This window comes from Canis lupus, chromosome 4 (assembly GCF_048164855.1).
Source record: "Canis lupus baileyi chromosome 4, mCanLup2.hap1, whole genome shotgun sequence".
Lineage (NCBI taxonomy): Eukaryota > Metazoa > Chordata > Mammalia > Carnivora > Canidae > Canis > Canis lupus.
Window position 1 is genome coordinate 43765993 of NC_132841.1, and position 12283 is coordinate 43778275.

Sequence of the window (12283 nt, forward strand, 5' to 3'; positions counted from 1 at the left end):
GATCTCTGTGTTCCTTGATCTTTGTCCCACACTGAGCCACATGCCGTGTGTGTGTGTGTGTGTGTGTGTGTGTGTGTGTGTGCGTGTGTGTGTGTGTGTGTGTGTGTGTGTGTGTGGTCCCAACTGTCACTCCTCAGCCCCAGCCACAGGAGGGCCACCTGGAATCAGTTAGCTCTGGGAGGGCTATTTCAGTGCGTGCTCCTAAGGGAAGGAGTAAGATTATTATTCATCATCCTCAGTATTTTTAGCCCCTCATCCCTGAAGGTGGATTGTGCTTGCTATTTATGTACACGGGGCTGTTCATCCCTGATTTAATGATTGCATAGGTCCTCCCTACAGCATCTCTGCAAAGGGTTCCAGTGCCCTTTGCTTGATTACCTTTAGAAACCAAGAGCTTGCTCCCTTTCCAGATAACCTCACTCCATTTCTCCTTCTTTCCTTCCTTCCTTCCTTTTTCCTTCCTTCCTTCCTTTCTCTCTCTCTCTTTTCTTTCTTTTTTTTCTTTCCTTTCCTCTTCCTTTCTTCCTTCCTTTCTTTTTTAGAGAGAGAACAAGGGGAGGGACAGAGAAAGAAGGAATCTTGAGCAGACTCCACATCCAGTGCAGAGCCCAACTCAGGGCTTGATCTCAAGATCCTGAGATCATGACCTGAACCAAAATCACCATGTGATGTTTAACCAACTGTGCCACCCAGGCACCCCAATCCCACTTCATTTTTAAAAATATTTCATTTATTTATTTGAGAGAGAGCAAGAGAGCACGAGCCAGGGGAGAGGCAGAGGGAGTGGGAGAAGCAGGCTCCCCAAAGAGCAGGAACATTGAACCTAGGCCCTGGTATCATGACTTGAACCCAAGACAGACACTTAAATGACTGAGCCACCCAAGCACCCCAACCTCACTCCATTTTTGACCAGCTGTTAAACATTAGACAATTCTGCTGAGCCAAAAGGTGATTCCTTATTGGCCTCCAAACCCTGGTCAGGGTTTGGCCTTTCAGTGCTACCTAAAAATAAAATTAATTTTGAATTTTAGAAATAGGAAGTGAGTCTTAGAAACTATCCTAACCTATGACTCAGTTAAGTGTCTGACTATGGCCTGAGGTTCTAGGATCAAGCCCTGCATCGGGCTTCTTGCTCAGGAGGGATTCACTTGTCCCTCTACTCCTCCCCCTGCTCATTCTCTCTCTCTCTCTCTCTCAAATAAATAAATAAATAAATAAATAAATAAATAAATAAAATCTTCAAAAAAAGTATCCTATCCAAACTTCTCTCATTTATGAGATAAGGAGACAGATTCAGAAAGGCTTAGTGACTTGCCAAACATTAACTTATTCATCCTTTACTAATGCCAACTATGAGTTAACTTCTGTGCTAAACACTGGAGAAGAAAATAATGAAACATAGTTTCTGTCCTAGAGAGCTAGAGAGCTCATGGTCTAGAAGGGGAAACAGGCAAGTCTAGAAGGGGAAACAGAACATGTAAGCTTCTGCCACACATGGTGGTACCTGTGAGAAGCCATAGGAATACATGGGACCCAGTTTTTGCCATCCATCCAAAAGGGTTTTCCAAGAGGATAATAGTAATCACCACTGACAGTTATTAAACCTTGCCTGGGCTACATGCTTTAGTTACATTATCATACCACTTTGCCAAAGTGACACAACCAGTAGGGAATAAAGTAGGGATTTGAACCCAAGATCGTTTGCTCTCTGAATCACTACTCCCAAGGCTGTCTTGAGAAGCCAGTGGGAGTTACCTAAGTGTGTGGGGAGTGGCAGGGAAAAAATTTTCCTAGGCAGGGAAAATATAAATTCCTTAGACAAATGGGGACCCCCAGGAGGTACAGGTGTGGGAGGAGTGTAGCTTCTGAGGGTGGGAGCAGGAAGCAATGCTGAAGACTAGCCCAAGGCAGGAGCATAATCAAGACTGGAACCCAGCTCTCAGCTCCTAGTCCAGTGCTCCTTCCACCACATTCCGTCCTTCCCAGGCAGAAGTTCTCTCTTTTCCTTGCCACCCATCTAAGACTTTCCTTGAGGACTGGAGGGACACGGCCCAGAAATTCCTTTGATGAGAATTAAAAAGTGGCAGAAAGAGGGGATCCCTGGGTGGCACAGCGGTTTAGCGCCTGCCTTTGGCCCAGGGCGTGATCTTGGAGACCCGGGATCGAATCCCACGTCGGGCTCCTGGTGCATGGAGCCTGCTTCTCCCTCTGCCTATGTCTCTGCCTCTCTCTCTCTCTCTCTCTCTCTCTGTGTGACTATCATAAATAAATAAAAATTAAAAATAAATAAATAAATAAATAAATAAATAAATAAATAAATAAATGGTGGCAGAAAGAAACAGGGGCAGGAAAGTGATGGGCCTAGATCACTCTGCCCAAATCCCAGTGTATCTCTTCTCTAGTCCAGGAATCTGTCATGGGACTCACTGCTGCCTTTGCAACGTATAGACTGCATAGCTTCAGGCTTCCACTGGTTTGGGGAATACATTGAAAGGACTGTCCCCAAAACACATCCCAGAGCCTAGAGAGTGCTGGAGTCAGGAGGATGCTAGCCATAATCACAACTAACATGAGTGAATGCCCATCACGTGCAGGCTCTGTACTGAGTCCTGTACCATCTGAACCACTTGCATTCTATCTTTTCATCTTTACAACTAGCTTATGAAACCATATGTTAGATTCCTTCCTGACTGAAGGAGGAGGAAACCAGTTCAAACCACCTTAAGCTGGAAGAGAATTTATCAAGACAGGTAACTGAAAAATTCAGTAGTAGATACTGTGTTCTAGGGCTGGATACAGGTGTTCCAATGATACTATCAAAAATGTGCTTTGTTCTGCTTCTCAAAATGAAACTGCCTCTTTCTTGAGAGTTCCAGAGAAAGCCCCAGAAATGTCTCACATTGGCCTAGACCAATGTCTCACGTACTGAGCCTCAGACCAATCTCAGTGACTCTGACTGGGCCAACTTGGGCCACAGTTCTGCCCATGAGGCCAAACCAGTTGGACCCAGAGGTGAAGAGGGGTGAATGCCCCATGGAAAAAGGAGGAACTGTTACCAAAAAGAGATTGATGCCAATCAACCCACACCCCTAAAAAGATATCTACTACCAGTGGATCCTAAGAATTCCTCCATTTTAGAGATAAGAAACTGAAGCACATAAAGATTAAGTCATCTGAATCAGATAATCACACAGCCAGCAATGATCAGAATAGGGACTCACATCCAGGCAGTCTTATCTAGACCTTAACCCCCAGGTCACCTGGGAAGGACTTAGCCTGTTCAGAAGAGAATGCACCCACCTGCCCCAATCTACCTATGGGATGACGGTCGTTCCTGCTATCTGTCATACAAACTGTGAGCCCCCGGGGATCTGGAGACCCGAGGTTCAAGCAACTCAGAAGTGACACAAGATTGTCTGGCTTTCATGTTACACCAAATGATGCCCTCATCCACATCCCAAAATTCCCAAGTTTACTTTAACACCTCATAAGAGTCAGCAGGGAAAAGGGAGGCCTAGGCACTTGAAGATGAGTCATTCTTGAGTTCAGAGTTACTTGCCTGGCACCAGCCCCCATGAGGTATAAGGAAAAGGAGAGGAAAAATCAGGGCTGGGGGCCGTGGATAGTGCTTCCTGGAAGGGAACATTTGTCCCACTTCCCTTAGGATGGTGGTTGGACAGGCAAGAGTCTTTCTCTGGGGGCCAAACCAGGAGCGAGAACCTGCAGTGTAGGCAGATTTTTTCAGCACTGTCCTAGTAAATAACAGCCCCGTTACTCTGCAGTTTATGGAGATCTCAGCGGCTCAGCTTGTAATAAATGGGAGCGTGACTTGCAGGAGTCACAGCGCCAAAGCTGCCTTTGGGTCATTTGGTTGTTTTTAAATTAGGGCTTCGTGCCTCTCCAGGGGCCCAGGCCTCATTCGGAAATGATTAACAACGGGGCTGGGTACATTTGCCAAACAGCAAGCAGCCATGAAGTCATCCAAGCTAATAGCAGGCAGGAGCCGATGTGATTCATAAATAACTACATGCATTCGAGACTAAATGATACTGGTTAAGTGTTAGAAGTGCTTCTAGTCCCTTCTTATCTGGGGAGGTGAGAAGCTACCTCCAAACTCTTTTGAGGACTGGTTGCCTTCTTTCTGCTGTCCTGGGAAAGGAAGGGGAAGGAGCTTGAGGTGACAAGGGTGACAACCTAGGGCAGCTAAATGTGGTTGAGAGGTCTAAGAGCATGAGCATCACCTGGGAGCTGGTTAGAAATGCAGCGTCTCGGGCCCCCCAACCTAGACCCATGGAATCAGAGCCCCTAAGAATGGGTCTCAAAAATCTGCTAGTGTGTTAGCTTCACTCAGTCTGTTTGAGAGCCCCTGTTCTGTGTTAAGTGTAATTAAGCTCTATCTGTATTTCGGCTCAAAACCCAGGGTGCACTAACATCAGCTAAAAGGAAAACAAAAGGACAGATTCATTAGTTATTATCCTGTTTACACTTCCCCGGTCAACTCTAATCGCCCCTTTGTTTTACAAGGGCTCCTTCATAGCACAGGGAGCAGTGTGCAGTAGTCACTAAAGAAGCCCTTGAGTATCTGTGAATTTCACCTACCTTGCATTTCACAGGCCAGACCCAAAGTGAGTCATTGGTGTGGAGACTTTTTGTATGCAGTTGATTAGTCCTTGAAAGGAGGTTATAATCCATGAATTGTGGATTTACTAGTGTTGTTACATGAGCACAGAGCAATGTTCATGTGGTTTTCTTCACTGACCTATTCTCTAGGCATTTATTAAAAGTGCAATATATACCACCACTCTAGCTCCCAGCTCCCACACCACAAGGTGGAGAGAGGTCTGATTAATACCAAGCAGGTCGCCTGGCTCCTTGGACATGCTGTCAGAAAATGCACTCAGATGCACACAAGCACCAGATACATATATGTGCATGGCTAAGACCAAATCCTGCTCCATGAAGAGGAGTGTCCAGCTCCACAGAATCTTTCCAGGACCTGATTGCTCCCCTCTCTCTATCACCTGAGCTGGGATTAATAACGTTTCTCAATCTCCCCCAAAATCTTCTCTAGGTGAATATGAAGAGAACTCATTTATTGATCTGTACCAGCCATTCTTCAGGACCCTTTCACAAATATTAATGGTTATTTAGCACATACAAAATGCTACACTTTATATGGATTAGTGCACCCACAACCACCTTCTACAACAAATCTTTTTTACTTTCATTCCCGTTTTATGATGGGAAACTGAGGCACAGAGAGATAAGTAACTTTGGCCAGAGTCACTCAGCCGATAAGTGGCAGGGTCAGAATTTGAAGGCAGGCACCCTGGCTCTAGAACTTAGTGTTAGACACAGTTCTTCCCAGTATCTCTCTAGTGCCTCCATTAGGTGGATGTCTCTCTCTGTGTTTCGGGAGGCTCAGAAGAATAAAGTTAACTTAGCCAGTGTTCCACAGCTAAAAGGGACTGGCTTCTCATTCCATCCCAGGCCTGTCAGATTCAAAACTCCATCCTCTTCTTTCCCAAACCCTCTGCCCCCAAAGTCCCCACTGCTGAGCTGCACACCTGTCAAGAAGGAGGAGGCGCCTCCTGCCAAGAGCAGTGGGGCTCCGAGCATAACTGCGGGGCATCTGGGCCAGCCTGGGACCCCAAGTTCAGAACTGTAACTGGGGGGTTAATCCCCGATCTGTGCTTCTGCTTCAGGACCCTCCACGGCAACGATATCTCCAGCGTTCCTGAAGGCTCCTTCAGCGACCTAACATCTCTTTCCCATCTGTAAGTAGCCGTACTTCTCCTTGGTGTGGCCCCACCTGAGATGGAATATCATTATTGTGCCAGAGACCACGCCATCACTGTTTACATTTCAGGATATGCTCTTTCCGGATTCCTAGAGCACATTCTGGGACAGTGTACTCACATTGTACACGTCATGTGCTCTCTGCCTCCAACGCCGTCAGAGGCATCATCAATTATGTAAACAATGTAAATGTTTAATAAGAACTAACATAAAACTCTTACTATGTGATAAACACTTTAGATGAATTATCTCATTTACTTCTTACAGCAATAAAGCATATTTATCCCCTTATTATACACTGCAAAACTTAAATTGAGAAGAACTAAAGACTTTGTCCAAGGGCTTCTCAGCGAGTAAGCAGCAGAGCCCTGGTTCAAGCCCAGGTTTGCCTTGACTCTAAAGCACATAGTTGCTACCACTCTGCTGAGGTGCTCCCTCCCTGTTTTACATGGAGAAACCAAGGTCTGTACGCATTAGCTGTTACATGGCCAGTGACCATTTTTGAGTCTGTATACCCACTCTATGCATATTTAATTGTTTTCATATTGCATGCATATCCTGTGATACTGATACATTATGTATGCACCTTATAAAATATTCAAGAAATAGAAATGCTAAAGGATATGATTTTTAAAATAGCAAAAGTTCTTGTATTTTCTTTCTGGACACCCCTGTGCAGAGGTCTTCACTGGCCCATGCTGTCCCCCTCCTGTGCATTTTTAAGCTGACTGGTATAGTCGGCTTCTATCCCCTTAGGTTCCGTGGCTGGTCTAAGAATTAGACTGACACAGAGCAAGGGGAGAAATGTGTACAAATGTATTTGGTATTTTTATGTGTACATGGGAGTCTTCAAATGGAAAATGAAGACCCGAAGAAGCCATTGGGCCCAAAAGCTTATATACCTCTTTATACAAGGAATGATAAATTGGGACAAGACAAAGGGCCTTGGGATGGGGCAGTCCACTGTGGGTCAGTGGCTAGGAAATACGCAGAGGGGCTATTAGAAAATCAGGGTTCTTTGAGCAGGTTTGTCTGTACAAGTCCATTTTAGCATTGACTCCCTGTCTCTAGTGATAAGAATATTCTCTTTTTGGTGCAGGGAGGGCATCTTTGTCACAGGAAGCTTTACGACTTGCTTTTAGGTGGAAAGAGGGAGGTCAGAGAGCCCCTCCTGTATCTGCCATTTCTCAAGTACCTTTAGCTCAAAATAATCACTATGCCAGAGCAGCATATCTAGGGGTTGCATGCTCTGAACCCTTTCCATGATCTGAAGCATCTCCCTAGGTTGCTATGTACCAAAATCTTCTATGCAGAGAACATCCTTCAGTGGACCCTCCAGTAGAGCAAGGGAACCAGATAATCAGGTGGCCAAAGGTTCAAAAGCATCCTGGACAGGCTAGGATTGGGCTTGAGTTGAGGATTGAATCTTAGCAGGGTAGGTGAGAGCAAAACCTTGGAGGTGGAAGGGCCTGCAGTGGGGTGGAAACATTTGGAGGGGTTGGAAGTACAATCTGGAGTCACTGCCTTTGCCCCAGTGGAAACTACTTCTCCACTGGTCCTCACGTCAGACACCCCTGATCTAGCCAGTGTCTGAAAATTCTACTTTTCCAGAGAGCTAAGGGCATGGAACCTATGGGCCAAGCTGAGCAGGGGTCCCTGACTTCTTGCTCTGCCTCCTAGGGCACTGGGAACCAATCCACTCCACTGTGACTGTAGTCTGCGCTGGCTGTCCGAATGGGTGAAGGCGGGGTACAAGGAGCCCGGCATCGCCCGCTGCAGTAGCCCCGAGCCCATGGCTGACAGACTCCTGCTCACCACCCCCACCCACCGATTCCAGTGCAAAGGTACGTGCTGACTCTCCCCTGCTCCTCTAGGGGTCTGCTCTGTCTCCGACAGCCGTCAGAGCTGAGCATCTCAAAAAATTGTGACTTCTACAACCATAGTCCCAGCTCTCCCATGGACCACACAGAGGGACTCAGAGGCTTTGTCATCTTTCCTCTGCTGGCATCTCTACATGTTCCTCCCTGCCTTCTTTGTCTACATAGTTTTGCGTAGAGAAGAATCTTTAACCTGCATTTCTTTTTTTTTTTTTTAAGATTTTATTTATTTATCCACAAGAGACACACACAGAGAGAGAGAGAGAGAGAGAGGCAGAGACACAGGCAGAGGGAGAAGCAGGCTCCATGCAGGGAGCCTGATGTGGGACTTGATCCAGGGTCTCCAGGATCACGCCCTGGACTGAAGGCGGCACTAAACCGCTGAGCCACCCGGGCTGCCCTGACCTGCATTTCTTTACCTACCATCCTTAAAGCAGAAGCATTTTCCCATGTTTACTACAGCAACCTTTTGGTACATGAGATTTTAATTGACTGTATCATTACGATAACAAACCGCTACTGAGTTCTTCTGTGCTGGGCATGATGTTAAGCACTTTTTTGTGGGTTATTGCATTTAATTCTCACTTTCCAAGTATTAATTTATTTAATTTCCCGACTCTCTATGGGGTAGACTTTAGTATTACCCTTATTTTTAAAAATGAGAACTCTGAGGCTTACCAAGGTGAAGTGACTACGCACAACCACAGTCGGGAGGCTTCCAGGGCTTCCTGATTCCAGAGTACACACCCTTGACCACCAGGCTATAAAATTCTGCCATGACTTCTTTCACTAGTTCCTGGTTCTGAACCTTTAGTATTCACTGGGTATTTCCAATTGTTTCCTTACCACTGATGCATAAAGATCTTTCTCTACTAGGTGGCTCAGTTGGTTGAGTGTCCAACTCTTGATTTCAGCTCAAGATCATGACATTGAGCTCTGCATCAGGCTCCACATCTACCATGGAGTCTGCCTGGGTCTCTTTCCCTCTCCCTCTGCCTTCCTCACCCCCTCCCTCCCTTCTCCACCTCTAAAAATAAATAAATAAAATTACATCTTTAGATAATACTCAGAGAACAGAAATGACTGAGCCAAACTATGTGATCATCTATCTTTAAGGTCTTCATGCATATTGCCAACTGGTTTTCAAAAAGGGTTGTAAACCACTTTATGCCCCCAACAGCACCATCTGAGTGCATTTTTTAGGGACTTTTGCATCATTTTATCTCATTTCATCTCATTGCTAATTAGAGAGGCTTAAAAAAATGGATCTCCTATTTTATCTTTCTTTGATTATTGGGGAAACTGAACTTTTTTTCCAAAAATTTACTTTCCATTTGTATTATATATTTGTCTGTTAATGTCCTTTGCTCATTTCTTGGAGCCTTGAATTTGATTTACATATATACTTTGATTACCCTATAAACTTCATGTGTCTCATGTTTCTGCTTAAAGCAAGAAAATAATCCATTGGCTTTAAGCTAATTTTTCATTTTCCTCCTCCTGCTTCCAACATATCTGACTTGATTGATGCTAAAGAGGCCCAGCTCACTCTAAAACAGTGGTTCTCAATCTTAGCTGCATGTTTTGGAGTCACTTGGGGAGCTTTCTACTGGTGCCTGGGCCCCACACTCCAGGTTTTGATTAAATTGGTGTGGGGTGCAGCCTGGGCGTGCTGGGGGTATTTAAAAGCACCTTGGCTGGTTCTACAGTAAGGTGACCAACTCATTTATGGTTTGGCTGGGGCCTTCCTGGTTTTAGCAGTGAAATTTCTGCATCCTGGGAATCTCCTCCATCCCTGGCAAACCAGAACAGATAGTGTCCCTTTTCCAATGTGAAGCCAGGGTTGAGCCAGCCAGTAGAGACTCTCAATCAGGCCACCCTATCCACAAATGGTCAGACTCACACTGGGGCCAATCTCAACAAAAGTCTGTGCAGGGATCATGACATTCACCCCTCCAGCCCTTACAGCTGAAGAGAACAGGACATAGTCAGAACTGTCTTAGAGGCAGCATGTGCCTGAGCAGTTTACCATCCATCATTGACACCACTGCTATGTCTTTTGGGGTCACTTCTTCCTTCTTCCTGCCAATTGAAGGGTTGCACAAGGAGGACTTCCCATGCGTACCTTTGGCCCAGGCACCATGCCCTCCTTAGCCTAGCATGAACTATTTCATGGGGAGGGGTATTTGGGGGCAGAGGAATGGGAGGTCCAAATGGAGGCTGGGCCCAGAGCTCCCGGAACATAAAAAGATACACAAGGGATTTGTAATTATGGTGCATTGTTTGTAGATTAGCTCCAAAATCGGATCAGGCTAATTATAGTAATTGATTTGACTGCAGAAGTGCTTCTGAATGATGTCCCACTGTGATTTTTTCCCTCACTGGACAATGGCTGCATTAATGGGACTCTAGCTAGACTGGATGGTACTGGCTGGGGCGGGCCGATTGCCTTGTGTGTTAGAGATGGAGAGGAGCTGGCAGCTGGCTGAGGAAGGGGCCAGAGAGGAGGGGAAGGGAGGGAGGGATGACAGCGACCTGCTACCAACATTCTGGTTTTGCTGTCCAGGGCCAGTGGACATCAACATTGTGGCCAAGTGCAATGCCTGCCTCTCCAGCCCATGCAAGAACAATGGGACGTGCAGCCAGGATCCTGTGGAATTATACCGCTGCACCTGCCCCTATGGCTACAAGGTAAGATAGGAAGCCTTGCCCGCACCATTCATGGCTCCCAAGGAGGGACAGGCACAGTGCCCTGCTGACCATCCTTTCTCCAAGGGCAGCCTGGAGAACTCTATTTCACAGGTCCCTCTAGTGTCCTATTTGCCAGTAACACTCCTGCTGCCCAGTTGTGTCACATTCATGCAAAACACAGAGAACCCCTATAGGCTTGACAGTAACACTCAGAGATAAGGAGGAAATGTAGTATTTGTATTTTCCTTCCTAAACATGGAGAAGTGAAGTCTCAAAATTAAAATGCTTCCAAGCAGAGGCATCCCTGGAACTCACTATCTTGGCTTCCCTTCATGGGGATTTCCAGACCCTCCCCTCCACTGCCCCTCCCCGCCTCCCCCACAACTCTGCCCTTGGGATGGCCAGTGCTGGGAGTCTGGCTCCGACTCCAGTTTGAGAAGGATATAGGGATGGCATTTTGAAAGGCCTCAGGCTGCCAAGCCAATGCACTGTTGACAGACTCGGGTGGGCCAGTTAAGGGGATAAGAGATCCCAGTTCTCCTGGGTGTCCTCCCCAGAAATCCAGGCTAATTCCAGAACAACTTTGCCTCCTTTCTCCTTACTCAGCACTATCTAGAACATGTTATCCTGCCTCCTTATAACATCTATAGAGTACAGACTACATGGCCAGCATTCTGCTTGGCATTTTATTCACCTTTTCTTTTTAAACACACCCTATGTAGGCACCTGGGTGGCTCAGTCTGTAAGCATCTGCCTTCAGCTCAGGTCATGATCCCTGGGTCCTGGAATCAAGTCCCACATCGGGCTCCCTGTTCTGCAGGGAGCCTGCTTCTCCCTCTCCCTCTGCCTGCTACTCCCCCTGCTGTGCTCTCTCTTCTGTTCTCTCTGTCAAATAAATAAATAAAATCTTTTTTTTTAAGATTTTATTTATTTATTTATTCATGAGAGACACAGAGAGAGAGAGGCAGAGACACAGGCAGAGGGAGAAGCAGGCTCCATGCAGGGAGCCCGATGCTGGACTCGATCCCAGGACTCCAGGATCACGTCCTGGGCCGAAGACAGGCGCTAAACCGCTGAGCCACCCAGGGATCCCAATAAAATCTTTTAAAAATAAATAAAATAGAAAAATAAACATGCCCTATGAGCAAGGCTCATTACTTCCCATCTACAGTTGTGGAAACAGGGCCTCAGACTGTTGAAAGAGCTTGACTCAATGTCCCAAAGCTCATAAGCTGTAGGGTTGGGATAGGACCTAGGGCTATATGATTCCAAAGTCCCCGCCTTTTCCCCCTGGATAGCCTAGCCCCTTGCTGTGTCTCACTGGGGTGAGCAATGCTGCAGCTGAATCCTCTTTCCCAGGACCTTCCCCACTTCCAGTCTCCCCAGGGCACCCATCCAAATGGAGTGGACAAGCCAAGAATTCCAGGACCACCCCAAAGCCCATCTGACACCCATGCCTAGTATGTGGCAGAGTGGGAGGGAGCTGGCATCGCTGGGTCTCTTGCCCCCAGGGACAAGCTTGATTGAGAGGCAAAATCACGCTGGGGAACAGGGCTCCCTGGTGACTTTTCAGCTGTAGCTGTGCCTCCAGCAAACAGTGTCAGAGTGCCACCTATGGGCCTGACACAGAAGAGCCAAAGGAGTCCCTTTGCAGCCAGCCAGCCAGCCAGCCTTGCCCCCAGCAGCCGCCCCAGACCCATGCACGCTATGTGTGCACACGCACAGACATTGCAGGGGAAGTAGAGAAATTAAGGGGACATACTTAGGCCTAGGTCCTCAAACTCCCTTGTATTAATTCAGTGGTGGAAAATCAGGCTGTGAAATCACACAGAGGGCAAGCTTTGCTGCGTTACTAGCTGTGCGGTGATGGCCAGTGGTTTCACCTCAGCCCTCCCATTGACAAACCAGGGCCCATC

General features: G+C 46.8%; 1 protein-coding gene across 1 annotated transcript in view; it reads left to right on the top strand.

Moving 5' to 3' along the window:
* SLIT3 (slit guidance ligand 3) overlaps positions 1 to 12283 on the top strand; it is a 591163-nt gene that overhangs the window by 540971 nt on the left and 37909 nt on the right. Inside the window, exons 24-26 of the mRNA XM_072824217.1 lie at positions 5706 to 5777; positions 7480 to 7643; positions 10243 to 10367. Coding sequence (XP_072680318.1) covers positions 5706 to 5777; positions 7480 to 7643; positions 10243 to 10367 — 361 coding nt within the window. The remainder of the gene's footprint in view (positions 1 to 5705; positions 5778 to 7479; positions 7644 to 10242; positions 10368 to 12283) is intronic.